Consider the following 22,751-nt stretch of genomic DNA (forward strand, 5'->3'; position numbering starts at 1 on the left):
GGCGCCATCTCGTATCGGGTGGGCAAAAAATAAATATCTAAACCACGGGAACTAAATAAATAAACAAAGCATAATTAATTTAATCAATAAAATGCTATTTTTTCAATCATAATAAATATGGTAATTAATTATTTATAGATTTTTATATCGATTCAAAAATGACGAAGTTCCAAACAAACTTGCACCCCCTATTTCATCCCCTTGGTATAGAATTTCAGGATAAAAAGTAGCCTATATTCTAATCCAGGTTACTAACTATATCTGTGCCGAATTTCGTTCAGATCCGTTCGGTAGATTTTGCGTGATGCGCGTACAAACATACAGACAGACAGACGGACAGACAGACAGACAGACAGACAAAAATTAAAAAAAAATGTTTTGGCTTCTATTGACCCTAAAAAGACCCCTTACAATATTTTTTCTTAAATATCTTCAATGTACAGACAATGTTCAGTTACAGTTTTATTATATGTATGGATAGACAAAATAATTGAAAAGAGCATAACAACTCAACTCGGATCTTATTTATCACAAAATAATATTTTAAATGACTGTCAACATGGCTTTCAGAAGGGTAAAAGTACTAGCTCATTATTGTCCATTTTTACAGATGAAATCAATTCACATTTAGCAGATAAAAAAAATTGTTGTTGCAGTATTGTTTGATTATAAAAAAGCGTTCGACACCCTAGGTACAGATACTCTTTTGAAAGCTATGAGCGAATGTGGAGTCGACAAGCCACTTAACGACTGGTTCCGCGACTATCTAACCGGGCGCTCATATCGTGTCAGGGTTGGAGATGCGCTCAGCGCGATGACGGCGGTACGCTGCGGGGTACCGCAGGTCTCGGGGTGTGGTCCCGTGAGCTACCTAATGCACGTTAACAGCCTGTGTGGTGCACTGCAGCACTGCACAGCGCACATGTTCGCGGATGACCTCTGCATGCTGCTCGCCGGCGCTGACCTGGCGGAACTCCTATCTTTGGTACAATGTGATGTGGACGCGGTCGTTAAGTGGTCGCTCGACAACGGAATTCTATTGAATGCCTCTAAAACTAAATATATGATAATACACTCTCCCTATATTGATCTTTCCAAACAACCATCAGCATTGCCTATAACAGCTCATTCTTATTCCTGTATTCATAACAAAAATATATACTGTACTTGTGAACCCATAGATCGTGTAAATTATATAACCTACCTTGGAGTTATTGTAGACGATCGTTTTTCCTGGACACAACATGTCAATTACATATGCAGTAAATCCATACATATAATAAAACTGTAACTGAACATTGTCTGTACATTGAAGATATTTAAGAAAAAATATTGTAAGGGGTCTTTTTAGGGTCAATAGAAGCCAAAACATTTTTTTTTAATTTTTGTCTGTCTGTCTGTCTGTCCGTCTGTCTGTCCGTCTGTCTGTCTGTATGTTTGTACGCGGATCACGCAAAATCTACCGAACGGATCTGAACGAAATTCGGCACAGATATAGTTAGTAACCTGGATTAGAATATAGGCTACTTTTTATCCTGAAATTCTATACCAAGGGGATGAAATAGGGGGTGCAAGTTTGTTTGGAACTTCGTCATTTTTGAATCGATATAAAAATCTATAAATAATTAATTATCATATTTATTATGATTGAAAAAATAGCATTTTATTGATTAAATTAATTATGCTTTGTTTATTTATTTAGTTCCCGTGGTTAAGATATTTATTTTTTGCCCACCCGATACGAGATGGCGCCTCATGAGAATTTAAGACATAACACAATTGTAGCCGCTGGCAAAATTTTTAATCCATATATCCATACATATAATAAAACTGTAACTGAACATTGTCTGTACATTGAAGATATTTAAGAAAAAATATTGTAAGGGGTCTTTTTAGGGTCAATAGAAGCCAAAACATTTTTTTTTTAATTTTTGTCTGTCTGTCTGTCTGTCTGTCCGTCTGTCTGTCTGTATGTTTGTACGCGCATCACGCAAAATCTACCGAACGGATCTGAACGAAATTCGGCACAGATATAGATAGTAACCTGGATTAGAATATAGGCTACTTTTTATCCTGAAATTCTATACCAAGGGGATGAAATAGGGGGTGCAAGTTTGTTTGGAACTTCGTCATTTTTGAATCGATATAAAAATCTATAAATAATTAATTATCATATTTATTATGATTGAAAAAAATAGCATTTTATTGATTAAATTAATTATGCTTTGTTTATTTATTTAGTTCCCGTGGTTTAGATATTTATTTTTTGCCCACCCGATACGAGATGGCGCCTCATGAGAATTTAAGACATAACACAATTGTAGCCGCTGGCAAAATTTTTAATCCATACATATAATAAAACTGTAACTGAACATTGTCTGTACATTGAAGATATTTAAGAAAAAATATTGTAAGGGGTCTTTTAAGGGTCAATAGAAGCCAAAACATTTTTTTTTAAATTTTTGTCTGTCTGTCTGTCCGTCTGTCTGTCTGTATGTTTGTACGCGCATCACGCAAAATCTACCGAACGGATCTGAACGAAATTCGGCACAGATATAGTTAGTAACCTGGATTAGAATATAGGCTACTGTTTATCCTGAAATTCAATACCAAGGGGATGAAATAGGGGGTGCAAGTTTGTTTGGAACTTCGTCATTTTTGAATCGATATAAAAATCTATAAATAATTAATTATCATATTTATTATGATTGAAAAAATAGCATTTTATTGATTAAATTAATTATGCTTTGTTTATTTATTTAGTTCCCGTGGTTTAGATATTTATTTTTTGCCCACCCGATACGAGATGGCGCCTCATGAGAATTTAAGACATAACACAATTGTAGCCGCTGGCAAAATTTTTAATCCATATATCCATATCCATACATATAATAAAACTGTAACTGAACATTGTCTGTACATTGAAGATATTTAAGAAAAAATATTGTAAGGGGTCTTTTTAGGGTCAATAGAAGCCAAAACATTTTATTTTTTATTTTTGTCTGTCTGTCTGTCTGTCTGTCCGTCTGTCTGTCTGTATGTTTGTACGCGCATCACGCAAAATCTACCGAACGGATCTGAACGAAATTCGGCACAGATATAGTTAGTAACCTGGATTAGAATATAGGCTACTTTTTATCCTGAAATTCTATACCAAGGGGATGAAATAGGGGGTGCAAGTTTGTTTGGAACTTCGTCATTTTTGAATCGATATAAAAATCTATAAATAATTAATTATCATATTTATTATGATTGAAAAAATAGCATTTTATTGATTAAATTAATTATGCTTTGTTTATTTATTTAGTTCCCGTGGTTTAGATATTTATTTTTTGCCCACCCGATACGAGATGGCGCCTCATGAGAATTTAAGACATAACACAATTGTAGCCGCTGGCAAAATTTTTAATCCATACATCCATACATATAATAAAACTGTAACTGAACATTGTCTGTACATTGAAGATCCATACATATAATAATCCATACATATAATAAAATTGTAACTGAACATTGTCTGTACATTGAAGATATTTAAGAAAAAATATTGTAAGGGGTCTTTTTAGGGTCAATAGAAGCCAAAACATTTTTTTTTTAAATTTTTGTCCGTCTGTCTGTCTGTCTGTCCGTCTGTCCGTCTGTCTGTCTGTATGTTTGTACGCGCGTCACGCAAAATCTACCGAACGGATCTGAACGAAATTCGGCACAGATATAGTTAGTAACCTGGATTAAAATATAGGCTACTTTTTATCCTGAAATTCTATACCAAGGGGATGAAATAGGGGGTGCAAGTTTGTTTGGAACTTCGTCATTTTTGAATCGATATAAAAATCTATAAATAATTAATTATCATATTTATTATGATTGAAAAAATAGCATTTTATTGATTAAATTAATTATGCTTTGTTTATTTATTTAGTTCCCGTGGTTTAGATATTTATTTTTTGCCCACCCGATACGAGATGGCGCCTCATGAGAATTTAAGAAATAACACAATTGTAGCCGCTGGCAAAATTTTTAATTAATTATATAATTAAAACTTCTTTTATTCATTGATTTAGTTTCGCCAGCACTAACTGTTTCACCACATCTTTGAGAAGAATTTTTTTTTATGTAGGTAGGGTTTGACGCGCCCCGCATCGGCGACGGTTGCCATGCTCCTCAAGATTAGCAGGAATAACACACATGTAGTAACGCCAGTACTTACCATTTCACCATTGATTTAGTTCCCGTGGTTTAGATATTTATTTTTTGACCATCCGATACGAGATGGCGCCACGAGAATTTAAGAAATAACGTGATTGTAGCCGCTGGCAAAATTAGATAGTACCGATGCTTGCAGCATCGGTACTTATTCGGTATAGTTCCTTAATTCACTTTCGGCATCTGGACTGCCCGCGCATACAATTGCTCTAAAAGTAGACATTCCATTTTGTAATGGGACTGCCTTAAAGTGGTGTCGCTTCATAACATTATAGTAGAAGCTAAAATTCTTACTGGTTGTGCAGCGGGTGAAATTGTTTTTATACCGCGCATTCCGCTCATTCCCAACAATTTTCCATTTCAAATTAAGCGTGTACAGTTTCCAATGGCTATATGTTTCGCGATGACAATTAACAAATCGCAAGGTCAAACACTTGGAGCAGCCGGAGTCGACCTCAGGACGATTTGCTTCTCACACGGACAGCTCTACGTCGCTTGCTCGCGGGTCACCAGCTGTGACAGTTAATTTGTGATGTCTCCAATGGGCAAGACAGCAAATGTTGTAAACAAAGAGATAGGTACTTTAACTTTCCATTATTATAATTTCCTTTTTTTGTCTTTAGAATTTATTCGTTTTTTAACAGCTGCGCTTCCGAGCTTTGCTTTTGTAAGAAAAATAAACTATGTTCTATTCCAGGCATTATTCTTCCCGTGTACGTAAGTTTCATCAAAATCCATCCAATAGAATTTGCGTGATTGAATAGCATCCTCAAACAAGCACTCACGTAGGTTCATCAATTTTTTTGCATAATCTATACTAACATTATAAAGCTGAAGAGTTTGTTTGTTTGAACGCGCTAATCTTAGGAACTACTGATTCGAAATGAAAAATTATTTTTGCGTTGAATATACCATTTATCGAGGAAGGCTTTAGGCTATATAACATCACGCTGCAACTTTAACGAGAAAACAAAAAATGGACTATGTGAAAAAAAACGGGGAAAATTATTCATCCTTGGCACAGCTAGTTTAGAATATTGTTAAGTAAATTTTATCACTTAAGTTTCAAAGTTCCTAGGAATATCTTAAAATGTGTATATTTATCACTAGTAGAACCTATAATTAGCTATGCTCTTGATTGTTATGGACTTACATTTAAAACCAATTTAGATAAAATAGAAAAAAAAATCAAATTAGATTTCTAAAGTTTATGGTCAATAGTAAAACTAAAAATAAAGTTAAAAAAGATTATTATCTACTTTTTAAAATATGTAAGATTCTTCCAGCTAGTGTAAAGCATAAAAATCTTATAATATTGAATAACTAGCTGTGCCCGCGACTTCGTCCGCGTGGAATTGTTATTTTGAGCATCATTGAAGCCCACAAGGATGAATAATTTTCCCCGTTTTTTTTCACATAGTCCATTTTTTGTTTTCTCGTTAAAGTTGCAGCGTGATGTTATATAGCCTAAAGCCTTCCTCGATAAATGGTATATTCAACGCAAAAATAATTTTTCATTTCGAATCAGTAGTTCCTAAGATTAGCGCGTTCAAACAAACAAACTCTTCAGCTTTATAATGTTAGTATAGATTATGCAAAAAAATTGATGAACCTACGTGAGTGCTTGTTTGAGGATGCTATTCAATCACGCAAATTCTATTGGATGGATTTTGATGAAACTTACGTACACGGGAAGAATAATGCCTGGAATAGAACATAGTTTATTTTTCTTACAAAAGCAAAGCTCGGAAGCGCAGCTGTTAAAAAACGAATAAATTCTAAAGACAAAAAAAGGAAATTATAATAATGGAAAGTTAAAGTACCTATCTCTTTGCTGTCTTGCCCATTGGAGACATCACAAATTAACTGTCACAGCTGGTGACCCGCGAGCAAGCGACGTAGAGCTGTCCGTGTGAGAAGCAAATCGTCCTGAGGTCGACTCCGGCTGCTCCAAGTGTTTGACCTTGCGATTTGTTAATTGTCATCGCGAAACATATAGCCATTGGAAACTGTACACGCTTAATTTGAAATGGAAAATTGTTGGGAATGAGCGGAATGCGCGGTATAAAAACAATTTCACCCGCTGCACAACCAGTAAGAATTTTAGCTTCTACTATAATGTTATGAAGCGACACCACTTTAAGGCAGTCCCATTACAAAATGGAATGTCTACTTTTAGAGCAATTGTATGCGCGGGCAGTCCAGATGCCGAAAGTGAATTAAGGAACTATACCGAACAAGTACCGATGCTGCAAGCATCGGTACTGTCTAATTTTGCCAGCGGCTACAATCACGTTATTTCTTAAATTCTCGTGGCGCCATCTCGTATCGGATGGTCAAAAAATAAATATCTAAACCACGGGAACTAAATCAATGGTGAAATGGTAAGTACTGGCGTTACTACATGTGTGTTATTCCTGCTAATCTTGAGGAGCATGGCAACCGTCGCCGATGCGGGGCGCGTCAAACCCTACCTACATAAAAAAAAATTCTTCTCAAAGATGTGGTGAAACAGTAAGTGCTGGCGAAACTAAATCAATGAATAAAAGAAGTTTTAATTATATAATTAATTAAAAATTTTGCCAGCGGCTACAATTGTGTTATTTCTTAAATTCTCATGAGGCGCCATCTCGTATCGGGTGGGCAAAAAATAAATATCTAAACCACGGGAACTAAATAAATAAACAAAGCATAATTAATTTAATCAATAAAATGCTATTTTTTCAATCATAATAAATATGATAATTAATTATTTATAGATTTTTATATCGATTCAAAAATGACGAAGTTCCAAACAAACTTGCACCCCCTATTTCATCCCCTTGGTATAGAATTTCAGGATAAAAAGTAGCCTATATTCTAATCCAGGTTACTAACTATATCTGTGCCGAATTTCGTTCAGATCCGTTCGGTAGATTTTGCGTGATGCGCGTACAAACATACAGACAGACAGACGGACAGACGGACAGACAGACAGACAGACAGACAGACAGACAAAAATTAAAAAAAAATATGTTTTGGCTTCTATTGACCCTAAAAAGACCCCTTACAATATTTTTTCTTAAATATCTTCAATGTACAGACAATGTTCAGTTACAGTTTTATTATATGTATGGATATGATAATTAATTATTTATAGATTTTTATATCGATTCAAAAATGACGAAGTTCCAAACAAACTTGCACCCCCTATTTCATCCCCTTGGTATTGAATTTCAGGATAAAAAGTAGCCTATATTCTAATCCAGGTTACTAACTATATCTGTGCCGAATTTCGTTCAGATCCGTTCGGTAGATTTTGCGTGATGCGCGTACAAACATACAGACAGACAGACGGACAGACAGACAGACAGACAGACAAAAATTAAAAAAAAAAATGTTTTGGCTTCTATTGACCCTAAAAAGACCCCTTACAATATTTTTTCTTAAATATCTTCAATGTACAGACAATGTTCAGTTGCAGTTTTATTATATGTATGGATGTATGGATTAAAAATTTTGCCAGCGGCTACAATTGTGTTATGTCTTAAATTCTCATGAGGCACCATCTCGTATCGGGTGGGCAAAAAATAAATATCTAAACCACGGGAACTAAATAAATAAACAAAGCATAATTAATTTAATCAATAAAATGCTATTTTTTCAATCATAATAAATATGATAATTAATTATTTATAGATTTTTATATCGATTCAAAAATGACGAAGTTCCAAATAAAGTTGCACCCCCTATTTCATCCCCTTGGTATAGAATTTCAGGATAAAAAGTAGCCTATATTCTAATCCAGGTTACTAACTATATCTGTGCCGAATTTCGTTCAGATCCGTTCGGTAGATTTTGCGTGATGCGCGTACAAACATACAGACAGACAGACGGACAGACAGACAGACAGACAGACAGACAGACAAAAATTTAAAAAAAAAATGTTTTGGCTTCTATTGACCCTTAAAAGACCCCTTACAATATTTTTTCTTAAATATCTTCAATGTACAGACAATGTTCAGTTACAGTTTTATTATATGTATGGATATATGGATGTACAGACAATGTTCAGTTACAGTTTTATTATATGTATGGATATGATAATTAATTATTTATAGATTTTTATATCGATTCAAAAATGACGAAGTTCCAAACAAACTTGCACCCCCTATTTCATCCCCTTGGTATTGAATTTCAGGATAAAAAGTAGCCTATATTCTAATCCAGGTTACTAACTATATCTGTGCCGAATTTCGTTCAGATCCGTTCGGTAGATTTTGCGTGATGCGCGTACAAACATACAGACAGACAGACGGACAGACAGACAGACAGACAGACAGACAGACAAAAATTAAAAAAAAAATGTTTTGGCTTCTATTGACCCTAAAAGACCCCTTACAATATTTTTTCTTAAATATCTAATTGTTTTTGATTATAAAAGATTTGAAAATAAATGTTTTGTTTTCTACCTGTCTGATACATATCCATACATATAATAAAACTGTAACTGAACTTTGTCTGTACATTGAAGATATAAAAAAAAAAATTTAACAGGGGTCTTTTTAGGGTCAGTAGAAGCCAAAACAATTTTTTTTTTATTTTTGTCTGTCTGTCTGTCTGTCCGTCTGTCTGTCTGTATGTTTGTACGCGCATCACGCAAAATCAACCGAACGGATCTGAACGAAATTCGGCACAGATATAGTTAGTAACCTGGATTAGAATATAGGCTACTTTTTATCCTGAAATTCTATCCCAAGGGGATGAAATAGGGGGTGCAAGTTTGTATGGAACTTCGTCATTTTTGAATCGATATAAAAAGCTATAAATAATTAATTATTGTATGTATGGATAATGATTAAAAAAAATTATAAAAAAATTGCATTTTATTTATTTAATTCAATTTGCTTTGTTTATTTAGTTCCCTTGGTTTAGATATTTCTTTTTTGACCACCCGATACGAGATGGCGCCTCATGAGAATTTAAGAAATAACACGATTGTAGCCGCTGGCAAATTTTTTAATTAATTAAAAATTCTTATGGAGATAATGTAACTGTATCTGATGAAAGAGTTATCAATCATTGCCTTTGTTCGCTTTAAGATGTTGTCTTATCAATTGATGGCCATTCTTTGAGTCACTACGGTCTTCCGGAACCACAGGAAACCTCTGACGATCCACAAGTGAGTCGCAAATATTCAGCAGATACAAGTTATGACGCTGTTGCAATGGCTGAGATCGTAAATAATGATATTGGGATGATTTCCGATGAGCAAAAGTCTGTGTTTGACAACGTATTGAGAAGTGTTAACGAAGAACAGGGTGAAACATTTTTCCTTGACGCGCCCGGTGGTACAGGCAAAACCTTTTTGACTCGCTTATTACTGGCTGAGGTCAGAAGGCAAGGAAAGATAGCGTTAGCTGTTGCGTCTTCGGGGATAGCTGCCACCTTATTACCTAGAGGGAAAACAGCGCACACTATGTTCAAGATCCCTTTGGACCTGGATATAAATGAGACTCCAGTTTGTGCAGTGCAGTGTCGCGGAACAGCGACAAAGCAAAAATACTAGCAGAATGTAGCCTAATCGTTTGGGACGAATGCACCATGGCTCATAAAAAAGCAGTGGAAGCAGTCGACCGTACGCTTAAAAATATCCGGCGAAACAATCACATTATGAGAGGTACCACTGTATTATTTTGTGGTGATTTCCACCAGACTCTACCCGTCATAAGCCGAGGTACTAGAGCTGATGAAGTAAGCGCATGTCTCAAACGTTCCATACTCTGGCCTCAGGTTAGGAAATTAAGTCTAACACGTAATATGGGAGAATATGGGTGGTAATCCTCGAGCGCAAGAATTCTCAGATGTATTATTAAAAATCGGTTATGGTACGTTGCCTGAATCGAACGGATTGGTGACTCTGCCAGAGAACCTCTGTCAAGTAGTTACTTCGGTGGAGGAACTTATTCATTTCGTTTATATCTCAAACCTATCTCAAATAATTCATCACGAGGATTCTTGGATATGCGAGCGAGCATTCCTAACACCCAAAAATGAGCAAGCAGCTGCTATTAATTTAAGTATTTTGGAAAAAATTGATGGGAGCAAGGTGGTATATCAATCCATAAATACAGTTTTAGATAGTACCGATGCTACAACTTATCCGGTAGAGTTCCTTTATTCACTTTCGGCATCTGGACTGCTCGCGCATACAATTGCACTAAAAGTAGGCATTCCAATTATGTTGCTACGCAACTTAACCCCGCCGAAACTTTGTAATGGGATTCGTCTTAAAGTGATGTCGCTTCAGAACAATATTATAGAAGCTGAAATACACTGGTTGTGCAGCTGGTGAAATTGTTTTTATACTGCGCATTCCCCTCATTCCCAACAACTTTCCATTTCAATTTAAGCGTGTGCAGTTTCCAGTGGCTATATGTTTCGCGATGACAATTAACAAATCGCAAGGTCAAACGCTTGGAGCAGCCGGAGTCGACCTCAGGACGAATTGCTTCTCACACGGACAGTTCTACGTCGCTTGCTCGCGGGTCATTAGCTGTGACAGTTTATTTGTGATGTCTCCAATGGGCAAGACAGCAAATGTTGTATACAAAGAGATACTTTAACTCTCTATTATTATAATTTCCTTTTTTTGTCTGTAGAATTTATTAGTTTTTTAACACCTCCGCCCCGGGACTTTGCTTTTGTAGGAAAAATAAACTATGTTCTATTCCAGGCATTATTCTTCCCGGGTACGTAAGTTTCATCAAAATCCATCCAGTAGAATTTGCGTGATTGAATAGCATCCTCAAACACGCACTCACGTAGGTACGATCGCGTTCATATCTGCAGTCATAGTTTTAAAATTCTTACGGGTTAAAATAGCGTGCACTGTGGATCCAATAGATACACACACACTTGCATATTTAAAAAGAATAAATATTCCATTAAATGAATACGGTCTTTAATACCAATGATTACCAAGTAAAACAGTTTTTTATTCTATGACATATAACATAACAAAACAGAAAGAGACGGTAATCAACGATAGCCGAACTGGGCCCGATAATTGTCGATCGAGATATCGTCGTCTCTCATTATTTGCATAAGATTTGCCTATAGAGGGAAGCCTGCGACTGCCAGACTTATGACATTTCAATAAGGTTGAAAGTTTATCTGCACACGACCCTAACATAGGTAGTGGTTCCTTTGAAAGTTATTGGGTAGCAATTTTATTACTTGTGTGAGCAAGTGAGATCTAAGATATATTAGATAATCTCGCTTGCTCACACTTGCTTGTTCTAGTTACTAGCGTTACTTGGATTTCGAAGTTATTCAAGGATTTTTTCTGCCTATTAAAAAAAAATTGTGTTACTGACAATTTTTAATGTTTCAAGGTGCCATTTGAACTAAGTAACTGACTGACTAACTGATATCTAAGAATTACAAACACGGAAAGTTGTCTTCAAACACGGAAATCAGCAAGAAATATTAAACAAGAGGGAGAAAATAAAACATTCAATAATTAAAATTAGTAAATTTTATTGAAACAGTTTACCTATAGCTTTGTTTACATATTGATGATTATATAAAGCTATACATACAGCATATTACACTAATTGTATCATCTACTTATCTCCTGTTATTAAGGTTACAGCTTAATTATTCGTTTTCATAAAGAAAAGATATTGAAGCTGTCCTTAAATACTATCTAAGTAATTAGTAGTTTTAATATAAACTGGCAGAAAGTTTCACGCACTATATGGACTCGATGCACAGGACACAAATGATATTGTTGGCATATCATCAATCGGATAAATATACCGCACAGTTGGTAACATGGTTTCTTCCAGCACTTGCACATAATGAGCAGCTGTAGCGCGTCCTGCTATCCACACCTGTTCCCCAGGTCCAGCAGCACTCATCCAGCCCCACATATTTACAGATATGTGTCCAGACTCCATATTTGGCACAATATTTTTTTCTTCATACCGAGTTGCATTTCTTCGCCATAAATGAAGCCTACCGTGTAGTGATGACATAAACGAACTTTTCGTCCGTAAATATCGCTTCTTTCCAGGTAAAATCCAAATACTGCGTAATAGATAGATAGATAAAACTCTTTATTTATATAGTAAGTATATAAATAAAGAGTTTTATCTATCTATCTATTTACTGCCCAGCAAATTCTAAACGTCTTTGCTTATTTATTTCGGATAAATACGGCTTTCTTGCTGGCTGTCTGTGGTGTAGTCCCTCACGATGCAAACTCAACGAACAGTAACCACTAATGTGTCGAACTGTTACGCAAATATTCTGGTCGGTATGAAGCCACTATTTTCGTGCTGTTCCACCATGGATCTCCACTGTGTGGCTGTCGCTGTGTTGATTATTAGCGGACGACGGCCGCTGCGCGGCGACTTTTTACACTACCCTCTTCTTGATGGCGCGTTACCCAACGTTTCACCGCTTGTTGTTTATTGTGTTATTTGTGTGAATGTGTGAGTGATAGCAGCGGTGCAAGCTATAAAGTTTTGCGAACTATGACTGCAATTATGAACGCGACCGTACATCTATTTTTTTTTTGCATAATATTAGTTTATGTCAATGCAAGGCTCTTTATCTAAGCAATCTTTTTATGGAAGCGAAATTAACGCAGGCGAAGCCGCGGGCAAAAGCTAGTACATACATAAAATTACGCCGCTTTCCCGGAGGGGTAGGCAGAGACTACCTCTTTCCACTTGCCACGATCTCTGCATACTTCCTTCGCTTCATCCACTATAACTCTCTTCATGCAAGCTCGGCGGTTTCAGGTACTTTTGACCTGACCCTTTACCAGGACGTCCTTAATTTGATCAAGATACGTTCGTCTAGGTCTTCCCACTCCGACCTTTCCCTCCACACTCTCCTTGTATTTCTGCTTAGTCAACCTGCTTTCATTCATTCTCTCCACATGACAGAACTATCTTAACATACCCTTTTCTATTCCTGTAACTACATCTTCTTTCACATCACAACATTTCCTTATCACGCTGTTCCTTATCCGGTCACTCAATTGCACACCCATTATACTCCTTAACGCTCTCATTTCCACTACATTTATTCTGCTTTCGTGCTTCTTTTGCCATACCCAAATTTCACTCCCATACATTAATGTCGGGACCAACACGCCCCTATGCACAGCCAGTCGAGCCTTTTTGGATAATTTCTGACTGCTCATAAAGGCATGCAAAGCTCCATTCACTATGTTCCCCGCGTTCACTCTCCATTCAATATCACTATTACACTTGCCATCTGATGTAAACTTTGATCCTAGATATACAAACTCTTTCACTTGCTCAATTTTTTCTCCTCCAATCAAAATATTACATGCTGTCATTTCTTTCTCCATTTCAAAAACCAGTGTTTTAGTTTTACTTACGTTCACTTTTATTCCTTTCTCTTTTAAAGCTTCATGCATACAGTTTACCATCTCCTGTAACTCCTCCGCTGATGACGCCAGTATAACCTGATCGTCGGCATAGAGCAGACATTTGACGAGTAACACATTCATCCTTTATCCACTTTCAGACTCTTTCAAATCTGTCAAACAACTATCCATAAATAGGTTGAACAGCCACTGTGACGCAACACATCCTTGCCTAACGCCTTTCTTAATCTTAAACCACTCAGTGTGCGCTCCGTTTATCCTGACACAAGCACTCGAATCCATCCATACATGTAATAAAACTGTAACTGAACTTTGTCTGTACATTGAAGATATTTAAGAAAAAAATTTATAAGGGGTCTTTTTAGGGTCAGTATTAGCCAAAACATTTTTTTTTTTTATTTTTGTCTGTCTGTCTGTCTGTCCGTCTGTCTGTCTGTATGTTTGTACGCGCATCACGCAAAATCAACCGAACGGATCTGAACGAAATTCGGCACAGATATAGTTAGTAACCTGGATTAGAATATAGGCTACTATTTATCCTGAAATTCTATCCCAAGGGGATGAAATAGGGGGTGCAAGTTTGTATGGAACTTCGTCATTTTTGAATCGATATAAAAAGCTATAAATAATTAATTATTATATGTATGGATAATGATTAAAAAAAATTATAAAAAAATAGCATTTTATTTATTTAATTCAATTTGCTTTGTTTATTTAGTTCCCGTGGTTTAGATATTTATTTTTTGACCACCCGATACGAGATGGTGCCTCATGAGAATTTAAGAAATAACACGATTGTAGCCGCTGGCAAATTTTTTAATTAATTAAAAATTCTTATGGAGATAATGTAACTGTATCTGATGAAAGAGTTATCAATCATTGCCTTTGTTCGCTTCAAGATGTTGTCTTATCAATTGATGGCCATTCTTTGAGTCACTACGGTCTTCCGGAACCACAGGAAACCTCTGACGATCCACAAGTGAGTCGCAAATATTCAGCAGATACAAGTTATGACGCTGTTGCAATGGCTGAGATCGTAAATAATGGTATTGGGATGATTTCCGATGAGCAAAAGTCTGTGTTTGACAACGTATTGAGAAGTGTTAACGAAGAGCAGGGTGAAACAATTTTCCTTGACGCGCCTGGTGGTACAGGCAAAACCTTTTTGACTCGCTTATTACTGGCTGAGGTCAGAAGGCAAGGAAAGATAGCGTTAGCTGTTGCGTCTTCGGGGATAGCTGCCACCTTATTATCTAGAGGGAAAACAGCGCAGTACAGACAAAAAAAGGAAATTATAATAATAGAGAGTTAAAGTATCTCTTTGTATACAACATTTGCTGTCTTGCCCATTGGAGATATCACAAATAAACTGTCACAGCTAGTGACCCGTGAGCAAGCGTCGTAGAACTGTCCGTGTGAGAAGCAATTCGTCCTGAGGTCGACTCCGGCTGCTCCAAGCGTTTGACCTTGCGATTTGTTAATTGTCATCGCGAAACATATAGCCACTGGAAACTGCACACGCTTAAATTGAAATGGAAAGTTGTTGGGAATGAGGGGAATGCGCAGTATAAAAACAATTTCACCAGCTGCACAACCAGTAAGTATTTCAGCTTCTATAATATTGTTCTGAAGCGACATCACTTTAAGACGAATCCCATTACAAAGTTTCGGCGGGGTTAAGTTGCGTAGCAACATAATTGGAATGCCTACTTTTAGTGCAATTGTATGCGCGGGCAGTCCAGATGCCGAAAGTGAATAAAGGAACTCTACCGGATAAGTTGTAGCATCGGTACTATCTAAAACTGTATTTATGGATTGATATACCACCTCGCTCCCATCAATTTTTTCCAAAATACTTAAATTAACTTCAACAGTGACTGGCTGCTCCGTGTGTTTTATGATATCCTGGTACTTGCTAGCGCTGTAGTGGAAGCATTCTGAGACTAAAGAACATAGTGCGTTTTTAACCAAAAAAATGGGAGACAAGACATCTGGTAGACGGAACTTAAATATGGATAAATCATTATCGGATACTGAAATTGACTGCGGTGGTTCCCAGCCCCAAGACACCCCTCCTAACTATATATCGACCAGATTTAAACGAAGAAGAAAGGATGACCACAGTAGTGAACTTTCCAAATTGAGGGCAGAAATGCAAAGTATGTTTGCGAACTTGATGAATTCTCAGAAGCGGGAATTTGAAAAAAACACAGTTGCTTTACAAAGTATCCAGCAGATAAATAGCAATATTGAGAGCTCGGTTGCCTTTCTAGCAACACAAAATGAGGAGTTTAGGAAAAAAATTGAATCATTAGAAAAAAAATCTAGAGAAGATAGAAAATATATTCCTATATTAGAAGAGAAGTTGGAAGTTTCGCAGCAGGAAAGCAGAAAAACCAATTTCGAAATAAAAAATTTGCCTAAACAGCAAAACGAAACCAAGGAGGACCTCATCTCTATTGCAGAAAACCTGTCCAAATCTGAAGGTAGCAAAATCGAGAGATCAGATATCCGCGATATTCACAGGATTCAAGGGAAGCGTGACTCACACATAAAAAACACTCCAATCATTGTCGAAACAAATCCACTCTTGTAAAAAATGATATTCTGAGGTCCTGTAAAGCCTTTAACACAAAACAGAAAACAAAGTTATCCGCCAAACACTTGGGCATGCGCACCCAGGAAGACACGCCAATTTTCGTGGCTGAGAAATTGACCGCCAAAGCTGCCCGCCTACACTTCCTCGCTCGGGACCTGGCAAAGGCGAAAACGTACAAGTACTGCTGGACTGCATATGGTCGTGTATACCTGCGAAAAGAAGACAACTCACCAGTTATTCTGGTAAAGAGCGAAGCCCAAATCCAACTACTTATAATGGAAAAGTGACTAAGCCTAGCCACTTATTATTGGTTCTGCTACTTATATTTATTAACTAGCTGTGCCCGCGACTTCGTCCGCGTGGAATTGTTATTTTGAGCATCATTGAAGCCCACAAGGATGAATAATTTTCCCCGTTTTTTTTCACATAGTCCATTTTTTGTTTTCTCGTTAAAGTTGCAGCGTGATGTTATATAGCCTAAAGCCTTCCTCGATAAATGGTATATTCAACGCAAAAATAATTTTTCATTTCGAATCAGTAGTTCCTAAGATTAGCGCGTTCAAACAAACAAACTCTTCAGCTTTATAATGTTAGTATAGATTATGCAAAAAAATTGATGAACCTACGTGAGTGCTTGTTTGAGGATGCTATTCAATCACGCAAATTCTATTGGATGGATTTTGATGAAACTTACGTACACGGGAAGAATAATGCCTGGAATAGAACATAGTTTATTTTTCTTACAAAAGCAAAGCTCGGAAGCGCAGCTGTTAAAAAACGAATAAATTCTAAAGACAAAAAAAGGAAATTATAATAATGGAAAGTTAAAGTACCTATCTCTTTGTTTACAACATTTGCTGTCTTGCCCATTGGAGACATCACAAATTAACTGTCACAGCTGGTGACCCGCGAGCAAGCGACGTAGAGCTGTCCGTGTGAGAAGCAAATCGTCCTGAGGTCGACTCCGGCTGCTCCAAGTGTTTGACCTTGCGATTTGTTAATTGTCATCGCGAAACATATAGCCATTGGAAACTGTACACGCTTAATTTGAAATGGAAAATTGTTGGGAATGAGCGGAATGCGCGGTATAAAAACAATTTCACCCGCTGCACAACCAGTAAGAATTTTAGCTTCTACTATAATGTTATGAAGCGACACCACTTTAAGGCAGTCCCATTACAAAATGGAATGTCTATATATATAGTTTTAGAGCAATTGTATGCGCGGGCAGTCCAGATGCCGAAAGTGAATTAAGGAACTATACCGAATAAGTACCGATGCTGCAAGCATCGGTACTATCTAATTTTGCCAGCGGCTACAATCACGTTATTTCTTAAATTCTCGTGGCGCCATCTCGTATCGGATGGTCAAAAAATAAATATCTAAACCACGGGAACTAAATCAATGGTGAAATGGTAAGTACTGGCGTTACTACATGTGTGTTATTCCTGCTAATCTTGAGGAGCATGGCAACCGTCGCCGATGCGGGGCGCGTCAAACCCTGCCTACATAAAAAAAAATTCTTCTCAAAGATGTGGTGAAACAGTTAGTGCTGGCGAAACTAAATCAATGAATAAAAGAAGTTTTAATTATATAATTAATTAAAAATTTTGCCAGCGGCTACAATTGTGTTATTTCTTAAATTCTCATGAGGCGCCATCTCGTATCGGGTGGGCAAAAAATAAATATCTAAACCACGGGAACTAAATAAATAAACAAAGCATAATTAATTTAATCAATAAAATGCTATTTTTTCAATCATAATAAATATGATAATTAATTATTTATAGATTTTTATATCGATTCAAAAATGACGAAGTTCCAAACAAACTTGCACCCCCTATTTCATCCCCTTGGTATAGAATTTCAGGATAAAAAGTAGCCTATATTCTAATCCAGGTTACTAACTATATCTGTGCCGAATTTCGTTCAGATCCGTTCGGTAGATTTTGCGTGATGCGCGTACAAACATACAGACAGACAGACGGACAGACAGACAGACAGACAGACAGACAGACAAAAATTAAAAAAAAAATGTTTTGGCTTCTATTGACCCTAAAAAGACCCCTTACAATATTTTTTCTTAAATATCTTCAATGTACAGACAATGTTCAGTTACAGTTTTATTATATGTATGGATACAATGCCTTAAAGTGGTGTCGCTTCATAACATTATAGTAGAAGCTAAAATTCTTACTGGTTGTGCAGCGGGTGAAATTGTTTTTATACCGCGCATTCCGCTCATTCCCAACAATTTTCCATTTCAAATTAAGCGTGTACAGTTTCCAATGGCTATATGTTTCGCGATGACAATTAACAAATCGCAAGGTCAAACACTTGGAGCAGCCGGAGTCGACCTCAGGACGATTTGCTTCTCACACGGACAGCTCTACGTCGCTTGCTCGCGGGTCACCAGCTGTGACAGTTAATTTGTGATGTCTCCAATGGGCAAGACAGCAAATGTTGTAAACAAAGAGATAGGTACTTTAACTTTCCATTATTATAATTTCCTTTTTTTGTCTTTAGAATTTATTCGTTTTTTAACAGCTGCGCTTCCGAGCTTTGCTTTTGTAAGAAAAATAAACTATGTTCTATTCCAGGCATTATTCTTCCCGTGTACGTAAGTTTCATCAAAATCCATCCAATAGAATTTGCGTGATTGAATAGCATCCTCAAACAAGCACTCACGTAGGTTCATCAATTTTTTTGCATAATCTATACTAACATTATAAAGCTGAAGAGTTTGTTTGTTTGAACGCGCTAATCTTAGGAACTACTGATTCGAAATGAAAAATTATTTTTGCGTTGAATATACCATTTATCGAGGAAGGCTTTAGGCTATATAACATCACGCTGCAACTTTAACGAGAAAACAAAAAATGGACTATGTGAAAAAAAACGGGGAAAATTATTCATCCTTGTGGGCTTCAATGATGCTCAAAATAAAAATTCCACGCGGACGAAGTCGCGGGCACAGCTAGTAATAAATATGATAATTAATTATTTATAGATTTTTATATCGATTCAAAAATGACGAAGTTCCAAACAAACTTGCACCCCCTATTTTATCCCCTTGGTATAGAATTTCAGGATAAAAAGTAGCCTATATTCTAATCCAGGTTACTAACTATATCTGTGCCGAATTTCGTTCAGATCCGTTCGGTAGATTTTGCGTGATGCGCGTACAAACATACAGACAGACAGACGGACAGACAGACAGACAGACAGACAAAAGTTAAAAAAAAAATGTTTTGGCTTCTATTGACCCTAAAAAGACCCCTTACAATATTTTTTCTTAAATATCTTCAATGTACAGACAATGTTCAGTTACAGTTTTATTATATGTATGGATATATGGATTAAAAATTTTGCCAGCGGCTACAATTGTGTTATGTGTTAATTTCTCATGAGGCGCCATCTCGTATCGGGTGGGCAAAAAATAAATATCTAAACCACGGGAACTAAATAAATAAACAAAGCATAATTAATTTAATCAATAAAATGCTATTTTTTCAATCATAATAAATATGATAATTAATTATTTATAGATTTTTATATCGATTCAAAAATGACGAAGTTCCAAACAAACTTGCACCCCCTATTTCATCCCCTTGGTATAGAATTTCAGGATAAAAAGTAGCCTATATTCTAATCCAGGTTACTAACTATATCTGTGCCGAATTTCGTTCAGATCCGTTCGGTAGATTTTGCGTGATGCGCGTACAAACATACAGACAGACAGACGGACAGACAGACAGACAGACAGACAGACAGACAGACAGACAAAAATTAAAAAAAAAATGTTTTGGCTTCTATTGACCCTAAAAAGACCCCTTACAATATTTTTTCTTAAATATCTTCAATGTACAGACAATGTTCAGTTACAGTTTTATTATATGTATGGATAATATCTCTATTTTGTCAATCACAAACCATATATTACTGTCTCCATCCAGTGTACGGCGCTCTGATAAAAAATGCACTTAATAAAAAAAACAACACAAGCTTTGACCAAAACAATCGTATAATAACATTAGGTCATATACATATTACGGTGTAAACTTTTATTACATTACCTAGAAACTTGAATAGCACCGCTGACGTAATGAATCCGAGTCTTATACTATCGGATATTTATAATTTTTTTCTTTACCTTGTTTATTATTATCAGCCTGCATGTTACTACTTATTTGTAAATATACAATTACATTCGCTCTTATGTATATAATTATGTATGTAAGAATACTACGCCTAAAATAATATATTTAAGTGTACATTCAGTTATCATTTATATATATAATGAACTTAAAGAAATTTCTGTAGCATTGCATAAAGTGTGTATAAAACCTTGTTCGCTTATAAAATACAGTACAGATTCACTCGTATATATTTTCTCTTACCAACATGATAGTATTACCCTATTGCTCATCACGCACCGAGTATTCACTTATATATATATAAATGTGTGACACAGCTCAAGCTATTACCGACTTAGACCATTTCAACATAGCACGATTAGTAGAATGTGATACTACAGAGCTAATTAATCATTATAAAAATAATAAAACTGATCTTACTGTGATCGCTCAAAATATTCGTAGTATTTACAAAAATTTCGACGATTTTATGGCAAATATGTCCACACTTACCTTTGACGCTGATATTATAGTACTAACTGAATGCCATCTTGACCCTAAAAAACCAATACCCAGTTTAGATAACTACTGCTCCGGGTTTACTACTTTTCACCTTAATCAATGCGACGGTACAGTCATATATGCAAAACAAACACTCAAACCTAAAATTAAAGAAATAAAATTAACCCATGCGTCCTGTCTACAAGTAGACGTACTTAGTCACACCATACTCGGTATATATCGGTCTCCGTCAATATCTAACCCTGATAACTTTATTAAATCACTCTGTAATCATTTAAGTACCATAAAATCATGCAATATTATTGTAGCGGGTGATATAAATATTAATACAATACCGAGCCCAAAAGACCAACTACATGAAATAAGAATGACTTACCTTAACATGTTATCTTCCCATGGAATATTGCCCGGGCATAATAAAGCGACCACTTTATGTTAAAAATAAACAGAAAAAAACATACAGCATTCATATCTATCTTACACACTACTATAACTGATCACTACACAACATTTCTATCAGTAGCTAAAATAAAAGTAAATAAACCTATAATCCAAAACAGTAAAAAAACTAAATTTTGAAAAGGCAGCAATTTACTTACATAAGAAAAATTTACCTGATCTACTTTTTTGCACAGACCCCAATATAATTACGTATTTCTTAACAAATTTTATTATTGAATCCCTAAATGAAACTTCCACTACTATACAAATCCCTAAAAGTCAGCGTACTATAAAACCTTGGATGACAAAAGGAATTTTGAAATGCATTAAAAATCGTAATAGTTTACAAAAACATTTTCGCAGTGATCCCACAAATATCATTAAAAAAATTACTTACTCCAGATACAGAAATTTCTGAAATAAAAAAATTAAGAAAATTAAAAAAATTACGAAAGAAATTTAATAAATAATGCAATGAATGATAATAAAAAAATATGGAAAAATATTAAAACGATAACTTGTAATTGCAAAAATAGTAACTTAAATTCTGAACTAAATGATTTAAAACCTACAATCCTCGAATCAGCTAATCACATTAATAACTACTTTTCCGAAATCGGCAGTCAACTAGCAAATGATATTCAAGCCACCACATCACAAGATAATATAGATAAATACCTACATAACCTACCTAGTCAATCCTACTCTTTTGGTCTCTTGGAGACGGACTGTGAGGAGGTTATAAATATAATTGACCACCTAAAACAGGATAGTGCTCCTGGGTGGGACGATATCCCCACAAAATTGATTAAATTTATTAAAATTGAGATTTCGCCAATCATTGCACATCTTTCCAACTTGTGTTTCGAAAAGGGCATATTTCCATTTTTACTTAAAGAGTCTGTCCCTATACATAAGGGTGGGAACAGACAAGACATCAACAATTATAGACCTATTTCCGTTTTAACTGTTGTAGCAAAAATATTAGAAAAGCTTTTAAATATTAGGCTAATAAATTACCTAAATATGTATAACATTATTTCAAATAATCAGTTCGGTTTTCGAAATGGAACCTCTACCGAAGATGCTATAAAATCACTAACCTCAACAATAATTAGTCACTTAGACAAAGGTACAAAATGCTTATCTTGTTTCATAGATCTTAAGAAAGCTTTTGACACTGTTTCCATCCCCATCCTTGTACACAAGTTGGAAAAGATTGGAATTAGAGGCACACAACTCTCCATTTTCAAGGACTATCTCGCGGGCTGAACCCAAAGAGTAAAACTTAACGGTACCATAAGTGAAAGTGATAACGTAAACTACGGTGTCCCGCAAGGAAGTGTGCTTGGTCCAACCTTATTTCTCATTTATATAAATGATCTATGTAACCTAGCACTAAAAAACGCAAAAATTGTCACTTATGCGGACGACACCTGTA

The 22,751-nt window shown here is 35.8% G+C and overlaps 1 protein-coding gene across 1 annotated transcript; it reads left to right on the forward strand.

Annotated features, from left to right (window-relative positions):
- The first annotated feature begins 715 nt into the window (after nucleotides 1–715).
- LOC132904086 (uncharacterized) lies at nucleotides 716–22,582 on the forward strand. Its single transcript, XM_060954010.1, has 2 exons — nucleotides 716–1,262; nucleotides 22,470–22,582. The coding sequence occupies exons 1-2, from the start codon at nucleotides 716–718 to the stop codon at nucleotides 22,580–22,582; spliced, it is 660 nt and encodes a 219-aa protein (XP_060809993.1).
- Nucleotides 22,583–22,751: the final 169 nt, after the last annotated feature.

The sequence above is a fragment of the Amyelois transitella genome, chromosome W (assembly GCF_032362555.1).
Source record: "Amyelois transitella isolate CPQ chromosome W, ilAmyTran1.1, whole genome shotgun sequence".
In the NCBI taxonomy this organism is placed as follows: Eukaryota; Metazoa; Arthropoda; class Insecta; order Lepidoptera; family Pyralidae; genus Amyelois; species Amyelois transitella.

What these genes read in the sequence shown, in the direction of transcription:
- LOC132904086 (XM_060954010.1), top strand. Translation starts at nt 716, where the DNA reads ATGAGCGAATGTGGAGTCGACAAGCCACTTAACGACTGGTTCCGCGAC. An exon ending in ACATGTCAATTACATATGCA is followed by an intron (nt 1,263 to 22,469) that starts GTAAATCCATAC and finishes CTTGTTTCATAG; the next exon opens with ATCTTAAGAAAGCTTTTGAC.